Source organism: Zeus faber (assembly GCF_960531495.2).
Source record: "Zeus faber genome assembly, chromosome: 7".
NCBI classification, from domain to species: domain Eukaryota; kingdom Metazoa; phylum Chordata; class Actinopteri; order Zeiformes; family Zeidae; genus Zeus; species Zeus faber.
In genome coordinates, this window is record NC_137203.1 from 24,660,863 (window position 1) to 24,677,524 (window position 16,662).

At 43.9% G+C, this 16,662-nt stretch overlaps 2 protein-coding genes across 2 annotated transcripts in view; both read right to left on the minus strand.

Moving 5' to 3' along the window:
* The window catches only part of rimbp2b (RIMS binding protein 2b), a 100,683-nt gene extending 93,616 nt beyond the window's left edge, over positions 1 to 7,067 (minus strand). The window contains exons 1-3 of the mRNA XM_080004113.1: positions 7,009 to 7,067; positions 5,878 to 5,971; positions 5,623 to 5,754 (exon numbers count right to left, since the gene is read on the minus strand). Coding sequence (XP_079860239.1) covers positions 5,623 to 5,754; positions 5,878 to 5,943 — 198 coding nt within the window. The 5' untranslated portion in view covers positions 5,944 to 5,971; positions 7,009 to 7,067. The remainder of the gene's footprint in view (positions 1 to 5,622; positions 5,755 to 5,877; positions 5,972 to 7,008) is intronic.
* A 1,504-nt stretch (positions 7,068 to 8,571) lies between these two features.
* Positions 8,572 to 16,015, minus strand: stx2b (syntaxin 2b). Its single transcript, XM_080003661.1, has 11 exons — positions 15,962 to 16,015; positions 15,743 to 15,817; positions 15,299 to 15,398; positions 14,564 to 14,638; positions 14,322 to 14,395; positions 13,976 to 14,084; positions 11,007 to 11,080; positions 10,709 to 10,846; positions 10,420 to 10,530; positions 9,964 to 10,084; positions 8,572 to 9,840 (listed from the first exon to the last, which is right to left on the minus strand). Exons 1-10 carry the CDS (start codon positions 15,989 to 15,991, stop codon positions 9,989 to 9,991), a joined length of 882 nt encoding a protein of 293 aa, XP_079859787.1. The 5' UTR covers positions 15,992 to 16,015; the 3' UTR covers positions 8,572 to 9,840; positions 9,964 to 9,988.
* Positions 16,016 to 16,662: the final 647 nt, after the last annotated feature.

Below are 16,662 nucleotides of genomic sequence, written 5' to 3' on the forward strand. Positions count from 1 at the left end.
AAAAGCGCCCTTCCCACAGTTCAGGGATAGCATATTGATGAATGGCTGCTCCTGCCGGTCGAGGTAGCCAGGTGGAGCTGCAGTATGGATGGGACTTTGGGCAGAGCACCCTCACACATCCCAGGTGTTGGTCAAAAGTGAGAGCCCTAATTATGGAACCCTATTCAATGAGTGACCTTGGGAGATGTCTGAAACATGCACACATGGCTGCACACCCAAGCCTGCATGCACACTCATGCCTGGGTGCACATATCACGTATGCTTGAAACTACACATTAATACCATTCATCTTTACAAATGTGATCACACAAAACATTTTTTAAGCTTTATAAGTAATACAAACAAGTAATAAATACTAAATATGCAAAATATGTTTGTGCCCATAACCCAGAACAAATAGTCTTTCTACTGTGTTCATAATTTGTCAGATAATCTGTATAAATGCAAAATTCAAAGCCAAATAAACAATAATTTACTGACAAATACCAACCCGCAAACTCTCTTATTAGAATTTCCTATTGACTCATGAATGATCTCCCACTCCAGAGTACATTACTAATTCTCTCCAACGAATTGCTGTATATCCAGTAGGCATCTCTAATACACAGGGGTGCTAGTGATGAAGGTAACTAACATCAACCCCTCACGCCATGTCAAACCAGCCACCACAAACACAGTGCTGATGCTGTGTAAAAGCACACAATTCCTCTTCAGCAAGAAGGATTACTCAAGAAATAACATATTGTAAAAATAACAGTGTGTTCCTATTAAATGTAAAAACAATTTGCAATGTCCTCTGACTCCTGCCTGTGATTTTGTCAAAGCTAGGGCATTCTGCATTCCCTAAAAAAAATACGTCTCTCTTTGAGAAACACAAACAGAAACTCACAATTACAAAATACATAAACTGCAAACAGGCTGGGACTCAGAAGCATGTTATTATGATCCGTTCTGGCCCCCAACAGAAGCAGCGGTGCCAGGATCCTGCAGCAGAGCCAGCACAATGAACCCTGTCTGAGAAAAACACAGGGCTTGACAGGCGTCAGGACACAGCACTGTACCTCAGTGGCGGCAGCAGGAGACTAGTACGGAGGGCAGCGCTTTCCTCCCGGGTTTTCAAAGACAAGAGTAGCCAGCGGTGGGGCCAGATCAGCAGCTATGGCAGCTCCGGAGCATAAAATGGTTCATCCAACCACAGCAAGAGAGAGGCGCAGCCAGGCAGCGCTGAGACAGAGAGAGAGAGAGAGGGAGAGAGAGAGAGAGAGAGAGGGAGAGAGAGAGAGAGAGACCGAGAGAGACATGCAGCAAGCATCATTCAGCTCACACTACCGTGGTTGTGCAGCAGAGCACACACATCCAATACGCCCCCGCTCTCTCTGCTTCTATCTCTCTCTCTACTCTCTCTCTTGCTCTCTCACTCATTCACACACACGCACGCTTACTCACACAGACACAGGCACGCAGCGGTGCAGAGGCAGTGCAGTGCACAGCATCAGCATCAGGGCAGAGCTCCCTCTTCTGGATGCTTTTTGTCCTCCTTAACACCAATCTGTCTTCCGCTCCATCCTTTTCTCACCAATCAGAAGGAATGCTGTCAATACATCCTTGTGTTTCCCTGAAGCACCCCCCCCCCCCCCCCCCAATCCATCCATCCATCCATCACTGATACTGGCAAGACCATGTGAGGTTTCTCGCAGTCTCTGACACCCCACACACCCCCCCACCCACCCCCACGCTCCTTCGTCCCAGCCTCCAGGCCAGTTCTTCTCAGCGTGTTTGCAGTCTGATGTTAAGACTCTGCCTGGCCTCCTCACGGGCCAATATGCTAAAGAGCCTCCCCTAAGGTTCGGCTTAACAAACCCTCGCTCACTGAACGGTGGACCGGACCAATCAGGCACCCCAAACAGCAGCAGGAATGTCGCCCTCCAATCATAGACCAGGGAATCAAGCGCAGAAGGGTATTAAAGGGGATTATTTGGGGCTGTCCTAGGTTTTTCCTCCTCTGGATGGCAGTGTGGAAGGCAGGGGCTACATATTATGCAGTTTGGGCGCCCTCTCTGGTTATGAGCAGCTCTGCACCCTGTGGTGGGCAGAGGACAGAGGAATCAGGAGTCCAAATAGAGATGCTTTCCTTAGCATGGCTGCCTAGCAACCGCAGCGGCTCCTTTCCATGTTTGGAGTCTTTCCTCCCCCTCCAGTGGGACACTCTCTGCAATCCCAATTGAGAGCTTCCATCCAGCGCAGACGTTGCTTGGCACGTGCTGCTGTGACATCACACGTGCAAATGATGTCAAACGCACCTGATTATGTCCTCTGCTGCTGAGAGCAAACAAGGAAGGGAGGAGCGGAGCTGTCGAAAAGCAATGCTGAGCAGCACACTTAATGTGGTCATGAGAAAAACATCAACTACAAGACCAAGTTGGGAAAGAGAGCAAGCCTATTTGTACTAAAGGCTACAAGAACCTATCACTAAGAGCTACTGCCAAAATATCTAAAGCCCTGCTGAATGTTGTCAGGCACTATGGTCAACATAACTATTTGATCTTCACCCAGGGTGATAATAGGCACAAGAAACCTAACCTAAACCAGGTTCATTAACCTGGTTTAATTCTACAGTGCATGTCTGCAGATATCATGCATAGCCTCCTGGCATTTTGCATAGACAACTGCTGCTGATTTACTGTGCCTCATGCGAGAAAATTATTTATTTTGCTGTAATGAAGCCTCCTTCTGGTGGGAATATTCTCAATTTCCCTGCTTGGACAAATACAATTTGCCAGTTCAAATGTCTCTGTGCCTTTAACATTTCTGTCACCAATAAAAACTGAAGGACCAAGAGAGCTCAATGTGACACAAGTGTGACATGAGAATTCACTGCCGATGTAAGCTATTGCACCTACAGTGTAATGCATAAATGTGGCACCCCAGGTAAAAATGCATGTTACAATGAATATTTAAGTGAATGGAATTCACTAGGCATGTCCAGACTAATGCCCAGACTAATGCCCAGACTCAGTTAGGTTTGAGCATCAAATGAATGTAATAACAGGGTTAAACTAGGTATTCTGAGGTCACACCATGACTTGAAAACTATCTGGGGTTAACAACCAGGAACTCCTCTAAAGAGTCGTCCAAGGACATTAGAATGAAGATGGTTAACTTTCACTAACAAGGAGAAGGCTACAAAAATTTGTACCTATTTCCACTAGGAAGGTCACTATCATGAACTTCATCAGAAAATGGAAGATAAAAGGAAGTGTTCAAGTCAAGCCAAGGTCTGGAAAACCAAGGGGGATTCCATGCTCAGAAGAACCCACAGATCACTGCAAATGAGCTGCAGAAAACAGTAGTAGACAAAGTTGTTCACAGGGCAACAAGCACTTCAGCCAACAGAAAGCCAGAGATAGCCATGGCGAAGTTGCCAGAAGGAAGCCTTTCCTATGACCTCAACAAGAATTTAATCTAAAGTACGCAAAAGAAAACCTTGAGAAGCCGAAGCCTTTTTGGAACAATGTGCTATACTAAAGATTAGGGCTTCCCCCTAAAAGCCCATGAGTCAAATCCTCCATTGAACACTCAGTCGACTGAGATTCTTCAAGTCGAGCAGTTTTGGGTTTTTTTGTTGTCCAGATCCAAAGAGGTTTTTATGGGGTAAGGGGGGCGGGTGTGGCGACTAATTTTAACTTATTTTTATTTATTTTTTTAATCCATCCAAGAGAACAACGGCATCCGCAATCTATTATTTAGTAGACTCATTCCCTGAAATTATGTTAGAAGACGAAGACATGGCTATGGCATTAAATTAGTCGCACAGAAAAGTATCCGCAAGCGGAAAACTATCCTATGCAAATGCATTTTTACTTTGTGTGCACAATTACAGTCCCGCGAGCACAGGACTATGACGAGCGTGAGCTCGACCCTCCCTATGCAATTGCTCAACGAGCTCCCAATTGCTCAACAATCAATAGATCATCAAGTAGATATTTGAGACTTTGGAGGCGAGGACGGAACAGACAGTGTTTGATGTTTCCCCTCCTTTGATTGTTCACTTCCAAAGCCCACAATGTCCAGTCTGTCTCTGACCCCTTTTTTTGCAGAGGAATCATCAAGAAGAAAAAAAAGAGGTAAAGTGAGGAATAGCCACCTCTGCAATGCCCTTAACACAAGTAAATTGTGTCGTGTATATAACCAAAATGTAAATTCGGCATTTGTGTCGACAGCAGTGGCAAATACTGTATGATCCATGTAGTTTAGTTGTTTAGTTGCTCTCTCAGGGAGCTGCCTGTCTTCGACTGTGTCAGCGATCACACCAAACATCCAATCAAAGGTCATGGTCAGTATTCAAAGTGACCAATCAAAGGAGCGGAGACTGTCTATTCGGTCCCCAGCCCAACGTCTTAAAAGTCAACTTGACGAAGAAGCGAGTGTTGAGCAATTGCGAGGCATTTGGCAGTCACGAGCTCAGGCTTGTCATAGCCACATGCTCACAGGACCGCATTAGTGCACGTGGAGCAGAAATGCACTCAGGGAGGATGGTTTTCCGCTCGCGGATACCGTTCTATGCGCTCTCGGGTTTTGAGATAAATTTAACGTCATACGCTCTCCGGTTGAAAGCGCGTTCAAAGCTGCGTTCATGGGAACTCGGAAAACGGGAATTAATTTCGGAAATGATGCCGTCTTCACAGGAAATTCTGAAAACGAATAGTTGAATATTCGTACTGAACAGCCAAATCCGATTCGACTGACAAAATTCTGAGTCGGGTACAGCCCTATTAAAGATTGTGGTCCGAGCCTCCTGATGAGGTTACATTTTGCCTATTTACTGTAAATTCTTAAACAGTCCAGCATGTCATGCAGCCGTTAGTTTGCTGGTAAATGAACAACAGGGTGGGAAACTGCATTTACAATAAGTCGGTGAAGTGACCTTATGTTTCTTCTGTTCATAGACACTTGGATTTACAAATGTATGACTATACATTAGTCATCTGTAAATTTGAATAAAGGCTATATAAAACCTCTATTCCATTGTAAATTCATATTTGGTTTGTCAACAGTGTATATGTTTGGATGGATATCAACCACATGTGGCTGCATGTCATGAGTCTTATTTCACTGCACTCGTCTTTTTATTACAGCATTGATGCCCGCTTGTGGTCCAAGACTCAAATAAGATGACATTCAATACATACTGACAACCGGTCGATTAGGTGTACACATTTGAGGGAACAGGCAAGATGTTACATAATTTCACGTTGAATAAACCCTTTAGACCACCAATAGCACCACATAGCCACAACGCTTCACAATGACCAAGGAATAAAAGAAATTCATCATGTGACTGCTGAAAGTCACATATGGCCTCTGACTGTCACAAGCCCTGATAGCTGGAAGGGAGCGAGGGCGGCGGGGGGTGCGGGGATGAGGTCAGATCAGGGTTCCAGGCAACAGCGAAAGGCTGATCCTGCTTAAGTCCAGACATGGCTGGACGCTTGGCTGGAGCTTGTTCATCGAAAGTCGCACAGGACCTCCTGACCGAGGCGGGCGGGGGAACCGAGGGACGGAGCGGTGGCGGTGGTCGGGTGAAGTTGGGGGTGGGACGGGGGTAAACAAAGACACGCTCACCTTATTCCGGTCCCTCATCCGGCCACTCCTCTGAGTTATGGCGGACCGGTTTGTTTGGCTCCACAGCAGCTCCCTCTGAGACTGTCTGAGGAGTTTCTCCACCTCGCAAGCCTTCTGACAGCCCATCGTGCCCTGGCGCGGAAGGAAGAAAGACCCCGCAGATGTAATGTCATGCTGGAGCAGCGTCAAATCTCAGCGATGGACCTCCGACAGCGCTCTTCTGTGCACATGAAAAAATAAAAATAAAAGACCTACCATGATAATGCAGGTTGCACGCTTCCCCCATCGGCACTCATGGTCAGCAGAGACAGATGATGTCATAACGCCAGCATGTTGAGATTATTAATATCTGTTTTCGGTGAAGTTACATAATAATGAATGTGGGATTACTGTCGGTACACGGACAGAGCAGAGATGTCACTCCTGCAATGTAAAAATACCTAAAAATATAAAGCCATCCGACAGCAGATTATTGGTTATTAAAATAAAAAAGGACGAAAGGATTATACCAAAGTGCTTTTTTTCCCTTTTTTTTTTAGGGAGGGAAATAATACAGAGGCAGTTCTATTTGACAAATACTTACATTTCCTCCGGTGCTTTATGGAAAATGTACAAATTAAACAATGGAGCAGAGTGGTGATGTAAATATGGGAAAATCCCTTGTCCTAACTCCATAGTTGTACGCATACTGTATGCCTATATCCCATAATAAAGAGACATTGCAACGGACATGTAGTTGAACTGCACAGGAAGAGCAGCTGTGTTATGTTCTGCATGAGAGGGAAAACTACACTTAATCAGCCTATCATCCGTGTTACAGTAGTTTTAGATTCATCCCAAACTTTTTTTTTTTTTTTTTAGGTCATCTTAAAAAGTATATCCTGATTTTTTCTGAATAGCTCTTGAGCCTTTTGTGGCGTTATCTATACCACACAAGGGCTAAAATGGAGACAAACTTTACTTTCTCTATACTACACCCCAGTGTTTGGCAAATAGCTAATTGAAGACAGGTGCACAAGGATAAGGATATATATATGTGTGTGTGTGTGTGTGTGTGCGTGTGTGAGTGAGTGAGTGTCCAAATTATATATAAATAAAATAAATAAATAAATAAAACAATTAAATAAAATAATGAGTGACTTCAACATTAGCCTAATGTTGCTAATAATGCTAACGCTAATGCTGTATAGGCTTCGTTAGCCCAAGCATGTCTACCAATCTGAACCAGTGGTTTAAGTGTTGAATCCAATTTTCTCTGGTGTGTTGTTTAACGAACCCGTTCAATTCTAGTGCCGTGCTACCCCTGGCCGATACAAAAACTGAATGAGAAGACCTCTCAAATCAAGAGGGCGTACAGTAAAGATCCAAAGCACCAGTGTTCCTTACCCGAGGAGGTCTTCCCTGCTTCTTGTTCCTCCACGCTGGCGTCCTGGTCGCTCCACTCCTCTCCTCTCCTCTTTGTACCGATGATGATGAGGAGGATGATGTAACTTGTGCATCATGTCGGCCTTCAAATTTATCTAGCAGTAGAAATAGGGTTATTTTTGTGCATGGCATCTTGCCTGCCTCAGACACAATAAATATCATGTTGCCCACTCAGCTGTCCACTCACATCCAGCCCAACCAAGGAAGGTACGGTCGGCTTGAAATTCATCTGTGTTGTCTATTATGTTGAGAAAATTGCTCAGATTAAGTTTTGGGGTCTGTTTGCCACCGTCTCCGTCGTTTAATCTCGTTGATCCAGTCAATGTGAAAGTACCACACTGACATTTCCATATAAGTACTCCCTCTTAAATGTACCAAAACTATTAATATGTAAAAGTACTTGTCTGACCCAGTGCCCTAAAATAAGTTTTATATATATATATATATATATATATATATATATATATATATATATATATATATATATGCGCGTGTGTGTGTGTGTGTGTATACAGCATATATATGTGTGTGTGTGTGTGTGTGTGTGTGTGTGTATAGATATAACATAAATATGAATACCTCTTGAATATATCATGTAAGATAATATGAAATATAAAAGTTAAGCCAAGGCCGCTGTGTTCGGCATGTGGAGCAGGATAAAGTGTAGCTATCTGCTTTAAAAGGTGGTGCTTAAAAGTCCAAAGTTTGAAATGGATGTACTTAAGTACAGATACTCGAAAAATTTTGTGAAATACAGCGAGCGAGGTACTTTGAGGTGCTGCTCAATAAATGCATACAGTATGTATGTGATAAACCGGGGGAAGACCGGGGAGTGACCTGAAATGTACTTTGACATTCTGTTTTCCATTCCACAAGGCTCGTTTTTTTGGCTCGTAGATATTCATTTGTATGTAAACAGATCCGAGGTTCTTCCCCTTGTTTGGTTTGACGCTTCAAGCTTTCCAATCACTTCCAACAAGGAAAAATAAAGAAGAGGGGGACAGTTAATCCAAACAAAGCCATTAATTACACCATTCAAATCTGTCATCCCACGTCAAATCAGTGTGTGTGATGGGATGGGAAGTGACATTTAGGAGCGCTGCCCCGTCCTGTCACCTGTTCACCATCCCATAGTGTAAACTGTGGCGATTGTTCACTGGCATTTTGCCGTAAACGCACCTGGGAACTTTTTTTTTTCTGAATCCCGATTCCCCCGAAAGAGCAAGGCCTCTGGGCAAGCGCTTCCACTTTCTTCACTGATGTTGTTTGGTCAAGCGCTCCGCCCCGTCTCGCTGTTTTCCCCCCAAAACAATCCTCAGACCAGTGGGACACGATGGATGTCCAAGAGGCGATTTCATGAAGTAATATGAAAATGAACTGAGGAAATTGTGAGAGATCTGATTGTTTATTTTTTCCTTACACCGTACATATTATTCTACTTTGACACAAAATACAGTAGGATATAACTTTGTAAACAGGAAAAAAGACCCAAGATGCATAACAAAAAACATGCATTGTGTGAACTTGAGACACGGCACCGAAGCTCTAATGTACAGCCATCCATTTTTCACCAATAACAACTAGTCTCCATATATAGTTAAAGTAGAAATCCATCAGATTATTTTGTCAAAGAAATCACATTTTTCTTTAGCTGCCACTTTATGAGAAACAGCCATTCAATGTATTTAGGTTATGCATGTCCTCCTCTATATGCCGCCTCCGCTGTTGGTGGCTGGGTCCGCCTTTCCCGGCAAGACTGCAAAGATGGGGCAGGTGAATGAACTCAAAGGCAACCAAGGTGAATTTGATAAAGCAGCGTCGTTAGGTGTGGTTAGTTGCCGTCGATATGGATGAACGTTCACAAAAAAATAATATAAAAAATAAAGTAAGAAAAATAATGAGAAGAAATTGGTAAACTTGGAAGTTGAAAACAAATGTTGCAGTTTCCAAAGGAATTCTGGGAATTGTAGTATAGTCCACCCAACACGGACGATCTTATGGATTACCACTTTAAGGTTAGTAAAACAAGGAAAGGTTGCAATGTTTATATTAGAAAAAAAAAAAAAGGCCCTCTGGGTTCTCAAATGTAAGAATAAAAATCTAATCCAACATATATTACTTGTGAATTACTTCTTGATGTTGGGGTATTCCACCCAATTATAACATCGCATTTGACCGATCAATAATTTTCCCAGGAGTTTGACACGTTCACTTAAATCTATTGCGCCAAGGGCGTGGACAATTTCCCGTCTAGTTTTTGTTAGTTTTTCTTGTAAAATTACGTCAATTTTGTGGGGAAAAAAAAAAAATCTGCAGCAGAACATACTTAAAATGTCAGTTCAACACAAATCAGACAGTTGATTTTTATTTACTTAGCCGATTATGGCGACGTTAAAAAAAACATTCACAGGTTGTGAACAAACCTTGCGCCAGGAAAAATATGTTTCGGCGACTTCGCAGCATAAATAAACAACGGCAATAACGGAATGTACACCAAATTATATGTCTGAGAGGCTGTCTGGTGAAACAGTGCATCACAAAGTCTGTGGTAGAAAGCCAGGAAAATGGTCGTGTCGGTCGGACCCGTTCTTGTCAAATTTTAGCAGCGTTCCCCATCTTCAGGCTATTGCTTGTCGAACGGTAGTTGGTTTCCCCCGTGCCGGCGCTGCTCGGGTGCGGCCGAGGTCCCCGTGGTCCCCAGCCACACGGGCCACCGCTCAAAAGATTCCGGCTAATGTGACGAATAAAAAGGAGGAATCTTTCCACCCCACGCACCATGAGGTAGAGAATTTTCTGGAGATGGGGGAAAAAAGTCCGAAAGGAACAGTCCATCAGTGATTTCCCCAGCCCCGCCCCGCGTGTCTCTAGCGTAGGTTAAATGAATGAGTGAACGCTCGATGGAACGGGGTTGTTTACCTCTGGAAGGGGATCGGAGCGGCCCTCACGCAGGGGGCTTGGTTAGTCCGACAGACAGGCCAACAACAAGTGCAATGACAGCAATCAGGATCAACAGAGCAAAGGCAAGGATAGTGTATTTCTGCCGAGCAAAGAGAAAGTTTGTCAGGTTTGCCGTTGAACGAAACTCACCTCGACGATCGACTTGCACGTACAGGCGTTATGCACATTTTGCAAAACATTTGGACTCCGCGGGACATTAGGGTAACGGAAAGGGGAGAATCTCCGCTCTGGAGTCCAAGACTTACATTACGGGGAGGAAAATAGACGGTCAAATGTGCTACAAAAGCTCAACATTGCCTTTAAAGGCTGCAATTTATGACGCGCGGAGAGAGCGCATTAGCTGCTGGGATTGAGACACTATTGGGCGAGTCAATGTGGATTCGGTGGTCCCGCTGGTCAGGAGAGAACACATACCCTGCGGGACTTCTTCTGGTATCTCACTGCTTTTTTGGTCTCCTCCTTTGCACGGCCGATGTATTCGGCTGCATTGAAGACATTCTTCTCGATGTTGTTGACCATATCCCCCTGTCAATCAAGAGTCATAATGCCTTTATTTCAGGAATATTGAAAAGAGGGCTGAGGAATTGGTTTCCGGGGGACAGCGGAAATAACAGAACAAGGGTACCGGTCAAGACAGGAGATGATCCATGTCACTCAATGAGAGACGAGACCTTAGGCTTTTTTCATTACAATTAGCAGCTACCTGAGTCTCGACCAGCACGGCCATGTCCATAAACATGGCATGGAGCTCTCTGATGCTGGACTCCAGACGAATGATGTCTTGGTGCCGTGACTCGATCTCGCTCAAGGCCTGTCGCGTGATCTGAGAATCTGAAATGATCTGATGACGGAGGGGGTAAACAAGAGAGATTATGACGACCCGCCGTCCGCGTAGAGGCGTCAGAGGCCGTTCGCTCACCTCTGTCCACCAGATGGTAATATTATGTAACCTAATGGACTAATGAGCCCCGATGGAAGGCGGAGAACAAGCATGAACTCACATCGGATGTGAAGATCGACGGATTTCCACATTCCAGCATTTCCTCCAGCTCCTCGTTCGTGGTGACTCTTCCGGCTGAAATGACACGTGACGTGCGGTTAAGTTTCCGGCGACAAACGAGAGTTAAATCATTGTTAATTCTAACCCAGGAAACCACAAGCACACAAGAAGAAGAATGATATTATGACATGTCTGGCATCCAGCACATGTTGGTGCAGCTGCTGCAGACACTGACATATCTACGGGAGAATATGTCGGTGTACATTATCCTAAATTAATGGACGATGCAAAGGCTGAAAACAGCTGCTTTGGGTTTAACATTTTATGGTGTTGGACATTTTCTGCAGCAGGGCACTCGCTGTATGAAAGGAAAGACTTGCCAATTTCCAACAATATTTCCATTTATTGGCCGCAGGGGGGTGGCCTATCTTTAACGTCCCAATATTTGCCACTGTTATCCTTCTGCCTCCCACTGACGTTTTGCTGAGGTCAGTGGGAGGAACAGCTACAGGGAGACTCCTGGGAGCACAGGGGCCATCTGAGCTTACATTTAATTTATAGTGTTTCCAGCTGCTAATGGCAGCCAGTGAGCAGAGCTGGCGGAGTGGATGCTCATTGTTGCTCCTGTCCCTGCCCAATTTCACATAATTGACCACAGTTTGGTTGTGTTTTCCGCAAAGTCGTGACTCAGCCAGCGTAGGTGGCTGACTCAAACTCCCGCTGTACCAAAGTCTGACACAATGCCTGTAGTCATCGTTGGACAGTCTCTCTCTGCAGCAGGGGCTCATTTCTCCGTCAACACGAGTGGCACTGAAGAGCTTATGAATTTAATAGACTATATAAGCCACCAGCACCAACTGGACACCTACATTATAAGCACAGATTTTTTTTTTTCCTTTAACAGGCTGGATTTTAACAAACAGTACATTTTGACTGATTTCCTGAGGCTTGTAACATAAAACATTGGTAGCGTTTTTATATTGTAAAAGAGTTTGTTCACCAATTTTAATCATTTTATTCCAATTATTCCATGCCATTATTATTTTGCAAATAAATATGCCATTAGTTTACAAGCTATGGAATAATTTTATACCAAATGAATAGGGAAAAAAATTATATTTTCATTCCATTCATTTTCCAGGTTTAAATTCTTCCTTCTTCTCCAGCTACTTCCTATGCTATGCAAAGTTGTTATTTTCCATATAGGCTTGAGGCCATGACATATTAATGTGTGCCACAGTGCGATAGGACAGCAAATCAGAACTTCTTAAAAGATTATCCTTTAAGCCAAAAATAAAAGGCATCCCCCCCCAGCCAATCAGAATCCAGTATCAGGCTATGGTATAAACTGTCAAAACAAATATATATGTTTTATTATTATTATTATTACTATGCAATCAACATGTACCTTCTAAAATATATAATACAATATACAGTACATTACATGTTGAAGCCCTAAAAAAAGACACCCCTGTGCTGGTGTGAGAATTGTTTTATATTACTGACTAATGATGAATCTCCTGTAAAATTAGTATTTTGTCCACACAACTGGGATTTGTGAGTAAGACTTTGAGGATATATGGGGTGTGTTTATGGACTAAGAAGACAACATTAGCCCCACTGAATAGAGGAATAATCCCCTTCCCACCGCCCCTCACCGAGAAACAGCTGGGTGAAACGCTATAAACAGAAGACTCTCCTTTCCTGTAGTTGTCCCACTTGCCATTCCACACACTCCCTGGAGGAAGGAGTCGCTGTGCAGGTGCCCATGTAGTGAACACATACACACACGCGGGCGCACACACACACGGCTGCCACGGCTTTTCCCTCGGGGACAAGCTACCTACGCCGGCAAACACGACTGAACTTTCCCACCTGTTGTCGATAACCACCGACAGCGCGTGAGGAAACCGACCGAGGGCAATTACTGCCCCGAGGTGGACGAGCCGCGGCAGATGTTTACGGCCACGGGGCATCATTGGAGACAGGGGTGAACGAGGGTTACTCCGGCCCGCGGCCCTCTGCCACGTCGCCACGGCAACGCAAACACTAAGAGGCATCTCCAGTGTCAAGCTCTTCCGTCTGAAGTGTGGAGTTGTACAGGGCTCTCATTAATGCCGGGCCATGGGGACCGTCGAGGCAAATACTATTTTTGTCGCATGGCAATGTTATGTTGCCCACATGCACACAAGAAGCACGCTTGTTGTACAATGTTATGTATATTCGTGGCTGTATTTTTGGAGGTTGAAAGGGTCAACAACAAATGAATGTCTTGAGATTCTTCTAATTATATAAATCACGTCTCCTGATTTATCACAACAGGGGAGGAGAAAAAGAAAAAAAAGAAAAGACAGCATGGAAGCAGCTGGCTCCTTTTTGTTTATTTTAATATATATTTGGGTTTTTTTTTCCAAAAGAAAATATCAAGAAAGAGACTCTTTGATGCTAAAGAGGATTTATTATGAGGAACGGCGTCCAGGGGTACTGCCAGGAAGCCTTTTAGGCGTGGTGTGTTTCCTGATTCCTGTCCTGACCGGGCTCCAGGATATTTATTTCTTATTCACGCAGATCTGCTTTTAGGGGTTCGGTCCACATTTCAATCCAATATCTTAGTTCGGTTCCACAACATTTCCAGATTAAGAAAATTACAATTCAATTTCAATGAAAGGCACTGAATAGATTTCCTAGCTAAAAACAGGATCTAAACAGTTGTAGACTAGATCCATGTATGTATCGTTCTTCCTAAAAGCCACACTTGCGCCAGCATAGGAATTTCAGTAGCATGTAATATTTCATTATAATATAATAAATGCCATCTTTAGTTATTTTTTTCCCAGAGGAAAGTTACTATTACGACATTGTTCAAAAGGGTTTCAAATTAAACGCAGGTTCATGTTACAGAACAACAGACCCGTATTCCCCTCTCGGGGACCATGTGGGTCAGGGCCACATGGCCATGTTACTACTCACTGATCTCCAGCTGCCTCTGGATTCTGGCTTTGCTCCTTTCCCGAAAGGACACTTGAGTCTCATTGTACTGAGTCATAACTTCCACAAACTTCCTGGATAGAACTGTGTGCTGGGGATGAGGGGAGAAAAAACACATGGGTTGTTGGCATCATTGTTGTTGTTGTTATTATTATTATTATTATTATTGTGTGTACTTCTCAGTCTACATTAAAGCCAACAAAACCGTTGATTTAAATATTTCCCTCTTCGGGTCTCCAGTCTAACGTGGGCACAGATCATGTAAGCCCTGCAGAGAAGATGAACATGCTGAGGGAAACAACTCTGCACCGCCAATTTGTTTCCTGACCTGCGTTTTCTGGATCCGGAGGTCGACCGAGGTTCTATTAGCGACGTCGTCCTTGGGTAAACTGAGCTCCATGGCTTCGGAACGACGGAGATAAATATCGTATTTGTCAGAAACAGAGCAATACCCGACATCTCACCCAACGTCTAAATATATGGATTAGTGTTGGGGATTCTCTGATAATTTGATGAACATGGCGTTAACACCACAGGTTACTGAGGGATGGGTGTTGGTGCTGAACTTACTCTTGAGTTTAGACCGCACAACGTTGGCATTCCCTTTGATTTCGTTGGTCAATGTGTCCAGTCGCCCCTTTGTTCCTTGAATGAAAAGGCGAAAGTAAATACAATACTGTACGTGTCTGGCAAAGGCCATTGTGGACGTGAAATAATGTTGTCCTACGGGTTGCTGGGGCTTTCATAGTAAATATTGGATTAGACTGCTGCTGTAACTTGGCAACATCATTGTAGCAATATAGCCAAGGTTCATAGTGACCATTTCCATGTGATGCATTGATGATGACTCAATGACTAATTTTCCAATATGTCCTGTGACGTGTACTTTATGGACTGTAATGATATCGATAATCATAATTTTAATTCCCGCGACTTACACAATTGCAACAGAAAATTTCAAATTGTAGCCATTGCAGTCGGTATAACATGTATTTTCCCCAAAAAGATTTGAACAAATAGACTTAGAGATTTACCAAGTAAGGTTGTACACTGGAGTGTCCCCTAAATGTTACTCTGCACCTTTTTAGGAACCACCCCTTGAATGGACTGTGTGGACCAGAGCAATAGCACTGCTTTCTCCATATAGTATTGCCTCCCAAACGTGCTATTTATTAATAACAAGGATGACAATGCAACAGGGGAAGTGGGGATCAATAATGGACTCAATAAAAGGAACACAGTTTAAGACACAATAAGTATCTTTCTTTGTCCCTAATTTGGAAGTTTCTAAACAGCGTGACTTACCGTCGTCTGGATTGGGCGCAGACAGGATGGTGCTGTGCATCTTTTTCACCTCTTCCACTTGGTAGGAGATCTTGTCAATAAGTCCCCTCACTTCCTCGACCTAAGACATTAAACATAATAAAGATCTTATTTTAAATTTCCACTTGGATGGATGTGTGTGTTTTCTATCAAATCAGTGACATTGCTTTGTTTGACTATTTGATCCGTCTGTTTAGTGCCAAAACCTCGGGGCCATGGAATTTGATGAACTTTTCTTTGGTCAATTTTTTAATTTGAGTTGTTGTATTGTGCTCTAGAAATACTATGTTCTCAACGGGATTCCCTGAACAAATAAAGGTAACAAACAATCAAACAATCGCTGTGACCAGCGCACTATTGGTTACAGCAGCCGAAGCTTTTGTTTCCGAGCCGTGAAACGCACCACGCGCCACCCACTGAACTCACCTTTCTGAAAAAGGCCTCCATGAACCCATCTCGGTCCACCGACATTACAACATCCTCCTCCCCGGTTGTCCTGTTCTGTTTTAATAATAATAACAATAATAATAATAATAATGGACAAAGTGTTGTCAAAAAGCATGTGTAAACATTTCGAGAAGCGGGTGCATGCAGGTTGCGGATTAAAAAAAAACAAACAAAAACAACTCTTGCAGGTTTACTCACGGCAGACAATTCTCCAAGTCGGTCCTTCATCACACCGATCACCTTGTTTAGACCATTTAAATCCTCCGGTCATGATAATTAAAATGCCCACCTCCTCATTATTATTATGATTATTATTATGATTATTATGATTATTATTAAAGGCTGATTATTCAACCATGTACCTGCAAGTCTCGGTGTGATACGAATGATCAAAGTTTGAATCCAGAAGAGGGGGGACTCTAAAATGGAGAAGAAAAAAAAAGAAAAAGAAAAGATGATCTGCCGTTATTAGTCCACCGCTCGACGCTTTTAAAGAACTATCCCAGCGGACAGCACGCACCGACGGCTCCGCTGGAGCTGTTGGCGCTTTGGATACGCCTCTTGAGCCAGCGCGCCACGCACGCACGCACGCACGCACGCACGCACGGCGCTCTCCCTCTCCCTTTCCTCTACTTTCTCCCTCTTCGCCTCAAAGTAGAAAAGAGAAGCCTCGGGTTCCCTGATGTGAGCACGTCCTAAATCGAAGGATGCCGCTTTGCGGGACACGCCGCGCACCGACAAGACCCTGTGACACTGGAAGCGCTCCCATCAATAAAAGATAAAAGAGTACTGTGCGCGACAGAACATGGTTCCGACCGCACGGTGTCGCCGTTCACCCAGTGACCTGCCTTCACTGAGACGGGGAGGCGCGTTGCATTGGACGTAACCGACGAGCGGAA

Coding starts and splice junctions, on each gene's coding strand:
- stx2b (XM_080003661.1), bottom strand. CDS start 15,991: ATGAAGGACCGACTTGGAGAATTGTCTGCC. Junction 15,818..15,961: donor GACTTGGAGAATTGTCTGCC/GTGAGTAAACCT, acceptor TTATTAAAACAG/AACAGGACAACCGGGGAGGA. Junction 10,531..10,708: donor CCGTGCTGGTCGAGACTCAG/GTAGCTGCTAAT, acceptor CTTGATTGACAG/GGGGATATGGTCAACAACAT.